The sequence below is a fragment of the Aotus nancymaae genome, unplaced genomic scaffold (genome assembly GCF_030222135.1).
Source record: "Aotus nancymaae isolate 86718 unplaced genomic scaffold, 86718_ANA_hifiasm-v0.15.2.pri h1tg000064l_1, whole genome shotgun sequence".
NCBI lineage: Eukaryota > Metazoa > Chordata > Mammalia > Primates > Aotidae > Aotus > Aotus nancymaae.
This window is the reverse complement of record NW_026988479.1, coordinates 14,046,330-14,061,080: the sequence shown is the minus strand read 5'-3', so window position 1 is coordinate 14,061,080 and position 14,751 is coordinate 14,046,330. Positions and strand designations below refer to the sequence as shown.

Here is a 14,751-nt window from a genome sequence, read left to right as displayed (position 1 = left end):
ATGAGGCAGCCTGACATGAATATTCCAAAAAATCATGTACTCCTCTTTCCTCTGCAGAACTCAATCAGGTATGTATTGAGAGCCGATTAACACTCGGTTTGAGCATTTATCATGGCATGGCACTGGTTCCTTTCTCATAGCTGGGAAAACTGAACAGGTCACAGAGAGGCAAGAGCCAGGCAGAGAATATTATTGAGAACTATCTGGTGTCAGCCCTAAGCATCTCTTATGCATGATCTCATTCCTCTCACTGAACCCTGTGAGCCCTGTGAAGTGGGTACTCTGATGCCCATTCTGCAGGTGAGTCATAGGTGTTATTTGCCTAAGGTCTCAGAGCTATTAAGTGATGGAACTTGACCTGGAACTGGATCTTCCTGAGTCTGTGCCCTTTACCACCAGGCTAAACAATTGCCTAGGTCATCCAAGTGCTAAAGGCTGCAATTCCTTCTAGTGAAACCAGCAATACAAATGAAGAAAGCAAAGCACAACACTATTTAGTAGGTCTCTAAGTACCAATGATCCAGAACTTTAAGCTAAAAGGCAGAAAATTGGGATTGTCATTACACTTTGACAGGTGAAAGGAGGCTCAGGTTTTGTTAAAGTTGCCTATATTTAAGGGGGGGGGCTCCTCCAATGGGAGGTGGACAAGGACTTAGGACCAGTTGTTTCTGTAACTGCCATCTCTACACTGTACCTATTGCTTCATCTGTCTCTTCTCCCACTCTGATTGGCATTTTCACCTCCCTGTCCCCTGCACACACCACCCCCTCACAATAAATAAAATAGATGTGGAGTTCCATGCTTTAGAGCTGGTCTGGAGAGAAATCCTACCCTAAGAATTTTGCTGCAGGCATCCCTATGGATTTTTTTCTTTTCTATTGTTGGGAGTATCCAAACTGAGAGGCTTTTGTGGCAGGGGCACTAGGGAAATTGTAGAGGTCAGTAGTAGCTGATACTGGTCTGAAATACTTCATAGAACCATGTTTGTCTGTGGTAACAGGTGCTGTAAACGAGAACAAACAAGAGCCAATTATGATGTCAGGATTCCTGGGGACTGATAGGGGAAGAAAAGGATTAAAAATTGAAGCACAATATCTTGGCACTTTGCTTTTTTAACCCTCTTATTAAATTATGACTTCTGTTTGAGGAAAATAAATGAGAACAAAGGGTATGTTTAGAATACAATCTGTGTGTTTTAAATTTGACTAATGAGTGGTTTTAGCACTTCCATTTGGGTCTCAGTCAACCTGTATTCAAAGTGTCAATTAACCAATAAATATTATGAAAAACAAGAGTCAGAAATGGTTGCACCACTCCTGCTAATGAGCTGCTAATGAAATTGTGCCTGGGTGGGAAATGCAGGCACTCTGGAATCCTCAAGAGTCTTCTCCAGAAAATGAGCAGTGTGGTGCTAAGGCCTCTGGGAAACACACATTTAACTCCTTCACTTCCAATTTCCCAATTTGTTTCCCTCCTTACTATGAAGTAAAGCTCGTTATCAGTATCTCAGGGTTAGCTTCAATTATAGTGAGAATTAAATTTTTTTTGACTCAATAATTTCTAAGTGGGATTAGAGAGCCAGGCCAGCTATAGCCCTGCCGTGGTTTACTCCCAACTGCCTGACCTGCGGTTTCTTGGCTATTTCCTTTCTCTTCTAATTTTCTCAAGTCCTTTCTCAATCTCCTCACCCCCAACGCATACTATCATGTATACGTAATCGAAAACTGAATGAAGTCTGAACATGTTCAAAGTTTTGTAGGGGTGAAGGAAGCAGGTGGGAGATGGGGAGTTTGTCTTATAAACAGTGAAATGGCAGGAGCTAGTGGACCACAGCAGTGAGCTGGGTTATTGAAGATCAGATTCCCAGCATGGATGTGAAAGCCCAAGTGCTCTGAGTAAGGGGCTGTGCCTGTTAGCCTATTAGCCTCACTTACTGGGTCTTCCTCTAAGTCAGAGGAACGTGGGACACATTGAGGGTGGAGATCAAAGGGGAGCCAAGGCATCAACTGGCTAGGAAACAGGTGTGATGCCCATGATGGGTCTCTGCATGAAAGTAGCCCCCTTCACCCCTGGTTTTCTTTATTCCATCCCTGAATTTATTAAATTCGGGGGCTGTGGTAGGTTCCCTAGGCTGGTGGAAGGAGTGAGTAACTGTACATGCTTAAAGGTCTGATGCTCTTTTCAGTAGGAGTGCTGCAGGGCCATGACAGAATTCCTAGTTTTTCTGGTCAAAATCATCCCTTACTGCTGTGTCAGTCTTCTCATTCACTACCCATTCCTCTGGTTCAGGCTTTATTATGTCTGATTAGGACAATTATAACAGTTTGCCAAGTGGGCTCCCTATTTCTTGTCTGCCTGTTTTATATGCTGAGCTCCAGATGCTTCATAGGGAGTTACTCATTGCTTGCTTGAAAGCTGTTCTCTGGACTTGGAAATCTAAGTGTTGCTACCTCTCTCCCCATGTACTTCATACTTCTCAATGGCAGGCATTGGTCTTGTTCACGGTAGTATACTTCCCAGTGCCCAGCACAGCAGTGGCCCTCTGTGGGCATATGGTAAGTTGTGGCAGAAAGAATGCTCGGAAAAGAGCAGACTCTTGCCCTGTCCTCAGGGGATGGTTGTGGACTAGCCACTTGTGGAAAGAGGCTCACCATGTCCCAGATGTGGTTACTTTGAGCCTTGTCCTGATAACGGTTCAAGGTACCTCTCTCACCAGAACACAGGAAATCTAAGTAGCATTGATAGTTCTTGTCCGTGGAAAGCATTACTCTTGTGAATTCTTTGTAGAACGGTTGGTGACCAGCTGTAGTTTGTCCTCCTTGAGGACTAGAAAGGAGACATGGGTTAGGCTGCCGCAGATGAGATTTTGGAGGGTAGTGGGGTAGTAGTGGAGGGAGATGGTGGGAGCTGTCAGGGTAACTGTTCCCTAAGGGAAACTGGAGTCTTTTGTTCTGTGTGGCTTTCATGCAGCTTAGAGATTTCTCCCCTTCCCTGGAAGCTATGCTGGAGAACCCTTCTAAGGCCCCGCCCAGATTCTAGATTCTCTATGATTCAGAGTGAAAATCAGTTTGGAGAATATTTCTATTTTTTCTCAGCTTGTCATTGTTTAGTCCTTCTAAAAAATACATAAATATAACTATGAACCAGAATGGCTCATTATATATTTTGCTCGTTTTTAAAAAAAGGTCTCCCTTTTTGGTTCCCTTAAAAACACAGTAACATCAAGTGTTGTTTCAGAGTTCAGCACCCTAGAGAGGTTTGTGCATGTTATTTTGTTACTGGTTCCGTTCAAGTCCTGCCTTGGAGACAGGATAGATGCTCATTTGTGTAAGGCAGGGCTCTTGCCAGGACTTGTTTGGGGGTTTTGAATAAAGAAGCAGGAGGAGAGGGCTTTGGTAGTCATGGCAACTGGGCCTGTAAAGTCTGAGCTCTGACCAGTCCTAGTTAGGAGCTTGGAGGCCCCAGCGAGGTGAGTGTCATTGCTTCCTGTTCTATATTTTTGTATTCCTTTTGGTCTGGGGAAGAGGGAGCTGGCGTTCAAGCTGACCTTTCTGGAGGCCCACTGTGTGCCTGGAGCTGAGCTTGAGCTGTGGGCACAAATAATTGGTTCCTGCCCTTCAGAAACTCAACATAACTGGGAGTTTTTACTCTTACACCTATCTGTAGGACTTGACAAATAAACTGTCTTCGCTTCATCTGGGTTGACATTTACCTTTTGGGCTGTTTTGGGGGCTGCTTTTCCTGAAGTACTTTTTATTTCTTCTGAGCACTGACACAGTTCTTTTTTCATTTGTTCTTCACAACAATGTAGCACATTAGGGAAAACAGACATGATAAATTCTTTTCAGTTGACACATAAGGGCATGAAGATTCAGAAAGATAAAGGAATTTGGCTAAATTCACCCAGCCAACAAAGACAGCCTAGTGAGAAGCAGAGTCCCAGGACTTGTAGCACAGCAAGCCGGGGCAGCCTCTGACTTTCTCCATTGTGTCCACGTAGGACTGGAAGTCTCTGGAGTGGGATATTTCCAGGCAGGAGCCCATGGAGAACATCCCATCCCTTTCACCCCTCCTAAAGTCCCATAACTACCAAAGCTCCTAATGTCAAGGCAGACCCAAGAGCACCATGCATTAATTCCAGCTGGCCTGTCGTGGTTGAAGCAGGGCAGCCAGGCTCCATAGCAGCCTCACTGTGGGCACCAGCTGAGGAGGCCCTGTCACTGGGAGTCTGGGAGGGACAAGTTTCTAAGCACTGGGATGTGTTGGGGCAAAGACTGAGCCAGGTATTATTTGTTAATAGGTAAACTATATTTTTTAGCTACAAACTGGCCATATGTTTTGTCTTTTCTGTATTTAAAATGGAATACTTTTAGAAGGGGCATTTTTCACAGCTCTCACCATTCCTGTTTTCTTACAGATGAACCTCCTCACTCTCTTGCCGCCTGCCTCCTGTGGGCATTTGACATGGCTCCTACCTCCTGGTCACTATTTCTTACCTGTCCTTCTGCCAGGATTCCTCTTGCCCTGGTGCTTCATGACCTCAGGCTTCGTAGGCTAATTTTCCTCTTCCTGACATTCCGAGAACAGCACTCCTGGGTCTGTGTCTAGGCCCTGAGCCTTAGCTCTCTTTCCTGGCCCCTAGAACTATTTACTGTCACACTGAACTGCATCTGATAGACTATTCAGCGATTCAAAAAGAGATGGTATTGCTTTATCTGGAGGAATACATTTCTACAACCACTTTATTGAGACATAATTTATATACTATTCAATTCACCTATTTAAAGTGTACAGTGGGAATAATTCTCAAATGTCCTAGGGAAGGTTGGTAGAATGGAGAGGTGGTTTCTAGGCTGTGGTGTTCTATGGACCAGAAAAACTTAAAAATATATTTTTTTTCTTTTTTTGCCCTCTGAAGTGAATGAATTAAACCAAAAAAAATAATTTTTTTAGAGGATTAAGGCCAACTTTTTATTTTGCTGAGTTAAGGGCCTTAATATGGAAACACACTATTATTATCTCCTTTTTTAAAAGGACATTTTAACACAAAAAAGATAGAAACTATATAATTTCAGAAAAAAGAACTGTTATTTGTATGATACTTTCAAATTTCTTATTTCAGGCCCATTGGAATGGATGCCACAATAAACAAAAAACCTCAAAGCCTGATGGCTTAAAAAAACAGTAACTATACAAAAAAAAGTATGAAAGAGAACAGAACACTGTTCTTTTTGTATGGCTCTGACTCTTAGAACTGTAGTTATAGTTCACATACTCTTCATGGGCTCCCCAAATAAATAGTTAAGCCAACCAGGATATGGAGGGGGCAGGAGCCATAAAATGCAATACAAATACTAACAAATGAAGCAAGTATTACTGATTAATAACATAACCTTAATGAAGTGGACAGGGAAGAACTGGCCCAAGTGACTTTGTGAAACAGTATCTTGACCCCAGGTACTGTAAAGCTAAAGACAGAACTGTACATGCATGCTGTAATCTAGTTTGATAAATGTATTTCTCACAGGGATATGGGTTAACAATTTTGAAACTAGTTTATTTGTATACTAGAACAAAATATATTGTAGATAATAAGAGCCAGGTTTCTCAGTGTTAGAGAAAGAAGTTATAAATAAGTAAAGTCAGAAGACAAATGAGCCCATGTATTAGAATGGAATCTGAAGTATCAGTATAAACTTGTAGTTTTAAATATATATATACAGATAAATATAGAAATATAGATGTATGGATATATATACACACAACAGTAACATAGCAAGAAATACAGGTGTGTGCGTGAATATAGATGTCTGTATGTATAGATATGTGAACATCTGCTGATGTCTTCTTTTGTTGTTTGTGGCACAGATAATCAGAGAAAGTGAACTCAGTGTCCCTTAAACATTAATGATTGATGATTACATGGAGGGCCTGGATGTTATTCTAAACCATATATATATATATTCTAAACTATATATATTAGTTCTCACACTGCTGTTAAAGACATACCTGAGACTGGGTAATTTGTAAAGGAAAGAGGTTTAATGGACTTACAGTTCCACATGGCTGGTAAGGCCTCACAATCATGGTGGAAGGTGAATGAGTAGCAAAGTCACCTCTTTACATGGCAACAGGCAAGAGAGTGTGTGCAGGGGAACTGCCCTTTATAAAACCATCAGATCTTGTTAGGTTTATTCACTATCATGAGAACAGCACAGGAAAGACTCACCCCTATGATTCAATTACCTTCCACCGGGTGCTTCCCATGACATGGGAATTATGGGAGCTACAATTTAAGATGAGATTTGGGTGGGGACACAGCTAAACCTTATCACTATATATATGTGTGTGTGTGTGTAAATGTATGTATATATGTATGTGTGTATACATATATAATTAAAATTTGTGTGTGTACTTATAATTTGTATTGTTTATAAATTACCCAGTCTAAGGTATTTTGTTACATACATACACACACATTTCTTGCCCCGCCTACTGAGAGGGCTTAGAAATACCAACACCCTAGTAGTAATGAACACACCTAGCACCCAGATCTTGGCTTCTAAACACTGTTATCCAATTTTAAAAAATGACAAAAGACAGAACAAAAAAACTAGGGCTCTTAAGAAGTGATTGAATCCAGGGCTGGGGAAAGGAAAATACAAGATGAACTTGGAACATCTTATGGAACCAGAAAGTAAGGAAATGCTTTTAAAAAGAAAATGATGGTGGGGAGAAAAGATTTTTCAAAGCAGTGTAAGAGCCAAGCTGAAGGCACTTCTGATTGCTCAGGCTGAAACAATTTGAGCAACAAAATTAATAATAATAGTGTTGGACCCTTAGAATAAAATATCCATGAGTTCATACTAATATAAATAATTAGATGGAGGAGTTACAATTTTTTTCTTGCAGTGAAATAAATCCCAATTAATAAATGTGTTAAAGAAGGAGGGAAGTAGAAAATTGCCATTAGATGATTACCGCAGTCGCAGATGGATTCCCTAAAGGCATGCAATAGTTTTTCAAGTAAAGGGATTTGTATAATCTGAAATTAGTTCCCGCATGATTTTTTTTTGAGGGGGAATTTGGTGGGCTTTTTTTGTTTTTGTTTTTTTGTATATCCACAGTGTTGTGCAATTACTGCCGCTGTGTAACGCCAGACCACTAGTGGTCAATCCTCCTTCCTTCCTTCTGCAGCCTCTGACAGCCACTAAGCTACTGTTTCTATGGATTTGCCCATTCTGCACACTTCATGTAAAATGAATCATATGATATAGGCTTTTTTCATATCTGGTTTTCACTTGTTTCAAGTTTTCAAGGTTCATCAATGCTGTAGGATGTATCAGTATTTCTCGCTCCTTTTAATGATAAATGGTATTATATGGATATACTACTTTTGTTTATTCATTTATTAATTGATGGACATTTAGGTTGTTCTCAGATACCCAATATGATAGTATTAGAAGGTGGGGCCTTTAGGAGGTGTTGAGGCCCCATGAATAGGATTAGTGCCCTTATAAAAGAGACTTGAGAGTGCCCTCTGGCCCCTTCCACCACGTGAAAACACTTAGAAGGCACCTTCTATGATGAACAGGCCCTCACCAGACACTGAAACTGCTGGTGTGATCTTGGACTTCCCTGTCTCCAGAACTGTGGGCAACAAATTTGTATTATTTATAAATTACCCAGTCTTAGTTATTTTGTTATAGGACCCCTAACGGACTAGGACACACTCTAAACCTTTAAGCCATTATACAAGATGCTTTCAGTTCCCTGCCTGGACCCCCTGAGATCTCCTTTTTCTGTAGGAGGTATGTCCTCCCCAGCTACTGTGGGGGCTCAAGACTCTTGTCACCTGCTCCTGGACCCCTCTGGGGAGCCAAAACTTCCTTGCCCAGAGCTGCTGCCTCCACCAGTCTGGTAGCCTGTGGCCTCTTGACTGCTTGGAGTGGGTAGGTGGGGGTACAAAGTCCTCTTTGGGTTTTCATTTCCTGTCATCTGGAGAGCACCACTCAATAAACCATGTGCACATGAAGCCCTAACTTGTTTCTTCTCCATGGGTGTCTCATCCTTCTTGGACCAGAAGGCTAGCAGTGGCATGCTTTTCTCATGATGATAGCAGAATATTGAGACAGCCATGCAAGCACATTTCAAACATCTGTTTGTGGCCCATTTGCCAGCATCCCACTGGCCAGAGCATGTGATAAGCAAAATCCAAAGTCAAGGTGTGGGAAGGTACACGCTGCAGTAGCAGGAACTGTAAAGTCACGTGGCAGAGAGTGCAACAAGCAGGAAGGAAGAAAATTGGTGACAGTGTTGCAGTCTACCACAGATTACCCACTAAACCAGAAAACAAGAGTTGTTATTTGGGTCCTAGCCTGTGACTGAAGTCAGTGACAGTCCCAGTGGGAGTAAAAATTCAAGCATGAGGTGGCCTTACTCAATATGGACAAGGCTTCTGCTTAGTATGGACAGGGCTTTCTCAGGCTAGGATACTCAGCCTTGGGATCAGCTCCAAAGGAGCCAGTGGTGGGAAAACAGACACTGTAGACTATGCACGCCGTTTGCCTTCCTGGATCCAGACATTATTTTCTGCTTGTCCCCTTGCTCTCCATCCCCCTGACTTGTTACTTGTATGTATCTTGTGGCTTCTGTTTGCTTTGCTTTGCCCTTCCCCTGTGTTCCGGTACATTTTCTTCCTTCGCAGGGGCTCTCAAAGGATGCAGGACAGATTATGCTGTCTAACTTGGACATTTCCCCAGTGGAGTAGAAGTATTTGAAATACTGCATTTCCTGTTGCTTTTGCCACTGCTGCTGCCATTACGTGTTTAGTATATTTTAAACGAGCACAACCTGTATTTTGAGTTAATGGTATTGTGGTTGCCCTTGCCCCCTGTTGTGGCTTATGTGAAGGGAGTAATTTTGTAATTTTCCTCAAATAAAATAAGTTGATTCACATAAGATCCTAGTCTCTTCTTTGGCAAGCTTAGCACCCTATAACCTATTATGTCTGAAGCTTATAAACTCACATACTTTATTCTTTTCCATTTCTAACTTGGATCAAAAGTTTGAAAATGTAAAATACTATAGTAATTATTACTAGTATTAGTACCATTATTACTAAAAATAACTATTAACATAACTAATTACATATGTTCATGCCATAGAGAACCCAAGAGTTCTCTATGGGGCTCCCATAATTGTTGAATTCTTGCCTGTATCATTACCCTTCTTGAGTTTACCTGATTATTCGGGAGAACTTGTGCTGTGTGCTTCCTTGGGAGGAATTTTTTCTGAAAGTCATTGATTTGGGTTCTTAAACTTAACAACAGCAAGGCAATCCTGTCCTCTGGCAGGAAAAAGCCGAGTCAAAGTTCAGGTGTCAGAAGCACCATCTTTGCTTCAAATCTCCAGTCTTCTGAAAAGTTTTCCCTGAAATTCTCCATCCCTACAGCAGTTCCATGAATGAATGAATGGGTGTAGCATTCCATTTATAGTATGTGCTACTGCACAGTTGCTTTTTAACTATACTTGAGTAGTTTTGTGCGGTGCTTAGGAATAGCCCATCCATTCACAACGTTTGTTTTTCCGGGCTATGGATCAGCTCCATAGATAGGTGGGTGTAGGTTTTCAGTTTCTCTTGGCTCCATTCCCTGCCTCCTTGGCTTGCTCTGTCCTCTTGCCTTCCAGTCTCTTCCTTCTTCCTTTTCATAACATTAAGTGCCACATATTTTATGTGCCAAGCTCTGGCCTAAGGGCTGGGAAATCAAAAAGGAGGAAATACAATCCCTGTGCTTATGGAGGAGAGAGCCTCATAGAAGGAGCTTAATTAAATAGATGAAGGTGGTGAGGTGTAAGCTGCCTCAGATGGCAGGCTGTCTGGGGTTCTGTGGGACTGACTGTTAGGGGAGGGGCAGGAAGGGTGTCATGGAAGAGACAGTAATGTAGCATGTCCTGAGGAGTCAGTAGGTATCTGCCACTTACCTGCTGCACATAACACAAAGCTTTTATTAGCTCAAAAAAACATAGAGTAGCTTAAATACGCAGGTTCTAATTGGGGGACATTGGTCTCTAGATTCAAGTGTGTATCCTCTTGCCCATCTTACCTCATTTCCTTACAGATTTCCTTATAGATTAGCAAAGTGAGTATATGTGAGTGGTGTGTGTGTTCCAGGGAGAGAGATGGCTAGACTGAAGAGATAACTGAACACAGCTGAGTTGCGTCTTCATGAACTACTAGTCAGTCCTGTTGGCTTGTTAGTTGGCCATCCCTGTGACCTTCCAAGGACCCTGTACCTCATGAGCTTTTTCTCTTCTTGGCTTTTAGGGCAAGCTGTCCCTGCAGGATCCCATGTACGGCTGAATCTTCAGACTGGGGAAAGAGAGGCAAAACTCCAATATGAGGACAAGTTCCGAAATAATTTGAAAGGCAAAAGGTACAGTGTCAGCCCTAGGGACTGGAAGGCTAAGTGATGACATTGATTTTGTAATACTGAAAATGTTATCCAAATCATGTGGCTTTTATTTTTTAATTTGAAATTTAATAGCATAGAATTTGTGATAAATCTGTCAGGGTTTTATGAAAGTTTACTTCTACAGTCTTTGGAAAGAAACAGTTTGCAAAGCAAATTGATACTTTAAAAAGGGCTGTAGGGGGAATGCTTAACCTGCTTTAAAAATGAAGCTATTTTTCCCAGTACTTTAAGAGCACCCATTTGAATCCCAACAATTAATGTGCTGATTACAGATGAGTCATCTATTCATTAAAACAGGCCTGTTAGGCCTTCTGCTTTGCAGTAATACTTCCTTGGTGAACAATAAAATTGCATTTTAAAGTCTTTAATTCAGACTAACTTTTCCTCTCATTAGTCAGTATTAAAACAGGCTTTCTTATAGTGTAAAAGTGGAAGCTACTGCCATTCTCCACTGGCTAGAGGTTGCCTTATTTCTTAATAACCAGGTTAGATTATTCAAATGGAGAGAATTCAGTGTCTCTGTTTTTCTTTTCTTTGCCTTGAATCAGCATGCTTTCTTTGCTTGATATTTCCTGAATGAGAGGGAAGGAGGTTGAGGCATGGAGTTGCAGGGGTTGCTGGAAGTGTGCAGTTTGAAAGCTCAGTAGAAATACCAGCCATGAAGCTTCTAACACAGGGTCCAGCAAATTATGGCCTATGGGCCATATTGGGACTGCTCCCTGCTTTGGTTCAGCCTGTAAATGAAATGGGTTTTTATATTTCTTAAAGGTTGGGAAAAAAATCAAAAGATAATATTTCATGACTCATGAAAATTTATAAAATTCAGTTTAGTGTCCATAAAGTTTTAATGGGACATAGCCATGCTCATTTGTTTACATGTTGTCCATGGCTGCTTTCTTGCTGCAATGACAGAGTTGATTAATTGGGATGAACCCTTTATGGATCCCAGAGCCTGAAATAGTCCAGTCATAACAGACAGTTTGCTGACCCTGTGCTAAAACATGTAAGCATTGGAAATTATTAGTTATGGATTGAGTGTGGTTAGTGTTACAGTCCTTGGGTGATTTTTTTTTTTTTTTTTTAGAGAGAGGGTTTTGCTTTGTTGCCCAGGCTGGAATGAAGTGGTGTGACCATAGTTCACTGTAACCTCAAACTCCTGGGCTCAAGCAATCTCATTGCCTCAGCCTCCTGAGTAGGGTGAGACTACACGTGTGTGCCACTTTGCCTGGCTAATTTTTATTTTATTTTATTTTATTTTTGTAGAGACAGGGTCTCACTTTGTTACTCAGGCTGGTCTTAAACTCCTGGACTCAAGCAATCCTCCTGCCCTGGCCTCCCAAAGTGCTAGGATAAAAGGTGTGGGCCACTGTGCCCAGCCTGGATTTATAATTTAAACAGTATTTTGCAAGTCGGGCGTGGGGCTCACACCTGTAATCCCAACACTTTGGGAGGCCGAGATGGGTGGATGACCTGAGGTCAGTAGTTCAAGACCAGCCTGGCCAACTTGGGGAAACCCTGTCTACTAAAAATACAAAAATACAAAAATTAGCTGGGCATGGTGGTGGGCGCCTGTAATCCCAGGTACTCAGAAGGCTGAGACAGAAGAATCACTTGAACCTAAGAGGAGAAAGTTGCAGGGAGCCAAGACTGCTGCAGCACTCCAGCCTGGGCAACAGAGCAAGACTCTGTCTCCAAAAAAATAAAAAAAAAAAAACTAAAACAAAAATCCAGTTAGATGTAAGTCAGAAGGAGGCTTTAGAGATCCACTTCTTACCTTAGTCTTTTCCTTGACATGCCTGTCAGAAGGTCATTAGGTTGATCCATGTATACTTTTGTCAGGTGGCACTCACCCCACAAAAAAGCCTGTTCAGTTTTAGACAGTTTTCACTGTTGGAAAATTCTATACTTTATATTAAGATAGAGGCATTTGTTCTCCTTGCAGTCACCCCAAATTGGGAAAGATCTTTCATCTTCCCTTATCCCTCCAGATAGGCCTATACTTGGAGTGGCCAGGTCAGACAATTACTCCTTTCTTACAATCATGTAAGAAATAATCAGCTGTCACTGTCATGGCCCCTGCCAGATTTCTTTCATCTGCAGCGTGCGTGTGTGCGTGTGCGCGCACATTTCAGTGTCTCAAAGTACTTTTAGGAAGTCTTTTCTCACATGTAATCCAAGTCTTATTTTCTGAAGAAAAAAATCTATTTTTTTCCTAGTTTATGAATGTTGAGTTAGAGGTTGGGCACAGTGGTTCACACCTGTAATCCCAACAGTTTGGAAGGCTGAGGTGGGTGGATTGTTTTAGCCTGGGAGTTCGAGACCAGCCTGGGCAACAGGGTGAAAACCCATCTCTACAAAACATACAAAAATTACCTGGATGTGGTGGCACATGCCTGTAGTTCCAGCTACTCACAGGGCTGAGTTGGGAGGATCACTTGAACCCGGGAGGCAGAGGTTACAGTTAGCCAAGATTGTGCCACTGTACTCCTGCCTGGGTGGCAGAGCCAGACCCTATCTCTAAAAAAAACAAAAAAACAGAACACCCAAAACCAAAATTAGCTGGGTGTGTGGTGTGTATTATGCCTGTAGTCACAGCTACTTGGGAGGCTGAGGTGGGAGGATCACCTGAGCCTGGGGAGGTTGAGGCTACAGTAAGCCATGATTGTGCCACTGCACTCTAGCCTAGGCGACAGAGTGAGACCCTGTCTCAAAAAATAAACAAGTAAAATAAATATATAAATAAAAAATAAAGAAAATCCCTTTACAAAAATAATACTGAGTTTGGAATTTGATTAATTTTGAGTTTATTTGTTGGTTTTTATACTATGAGAAGTTACTTCCTGATTGTAGATCATCAGTGTGACACTTACTGCCTTGTCTGTTACTCATATCTTTTAAGAATAGACAGCAGAGCCATCCATGTGACCTGTAGAGACACACCATAAGAGAGAAATACTTGTCCCTGCTCCTGCCTTTTTACTTTCCTCCTTTGGAGAGTTTCTGAGGGCTCTGCCTGGAAGGTCCCCAGCATATGCAGGACATTTCTTCTTCCTTCTCAGCATTTATAACTAATGGCAAACCTATCTGAATAGAAGTCCAAAGGTATTGACAAGGTGGTGTGAACATTCAGTGCTGTGAGCTCAGTGAGCCTTTGGTGATGACTTCCTACTTCTGGGATGGAGCTCCTCCAATTCCATTTCATGGTATCTTCCTGGCCCCTTAGCACTGGAATGAGAACAGAGGCCTAAGGGTAGGGCCAGTTTGCTGAACTTGTTACAGTATTTGCTTACCCCCTTATTCTGTTTTAGAGGACAAAATCCATAACTTTCCATGAGATTGTCAAAGAAGTTAGTGATCCCACAGAGTTAAGAACCACTGGCCTAGAGTGAGATGGGGACAGTCCATTCATCCAAAATTTGTGGCAGTCTCTCTACTATTTTTACTGGTTGTGTGGCTGGCCACATAGCTACCTAGAGCTACAATGCTTTTGGGCTCTAAAGATCGGGACAGAAGACCCTGACTCTGGCTTGTCTCAGAGGGTTCCTTTAGCACTGCCTTACTTCAATGCATAGTTGGCTCTTAGCAACAAGTTTCTACTTGCTATTTATGCTTTAGGCATTGCCATCTCTAGTGGTTTTAGTCCATATCCCTGTCATCTCCATAGTACATCTCTTTTTGCCCTGGAATAACCAACATCTCTGACTCTTCCTCCTAGGTTTGGAGGACTGAGGGTAAAACAACATTGAAGTTGTGCCATCTTGGGTTGAGCATTTACCAAGGTCAAATATGGCATGGTGGTTAAGAGGTTGGGCCAAGGATAGGGCCATTCACTTCCTCCATTTGTTTATTTCACAAAAACCAATTGAGTGCCCATGCACCAGGCATTGGGATATAGTAGTAAACAAAACAGTCTCCATAAAGCTGGCAGACAGAAAACCAGGTATATAAGCACAGAAGTAAGATATTATCTTGTCATTACTGATAGTTTGCTGACCCTGTTCTAAAACATGTAAGTATTGGGAATTGATCATGAATTAATTAGCCCCCAAAGAGAGGAAGGAAAGGAACCAATGTGGCTGATCTCAGAAACCTGCCAAAGACTAGAATGGTATCCTCTCCAAGATAGAATGGTATCCTCTCCAAGATAGAATGGTATCCTCTCCTGGAGCTGATCCAAGCCACAGACATGCATGAGAGCAGATATCTGCGGCAGGCGGGGTGGCGGGGGCAAGGTTTTTACCACTAGCACTCAGTTCAGGGAGAGGTAAGAACAAGG

General features: G+C 42.0%; 1 protein-coding gene across 1 annotated transcript in view; it reads left to right on the top strand.

The window, feature by feature from the left end:
- SIL1 (SIL1 nucleotide exchange factor) overlaps positions 1–14,751 on the top strand; it is a 232,707-nt gene that overhangs the window by 127,987 nt on the left and 89,969 nt on the right. The window contains exon 4 of the mRNA XM_064366364.1: positions 10,328–10,436. Coding sequence (XP_064222434.1) covers positions 10,328–10,436 — 109 coding nt within the window. The remainder of the gene's footprint in view (positions 1–10,327; positions 10,437–14,751) is intronic.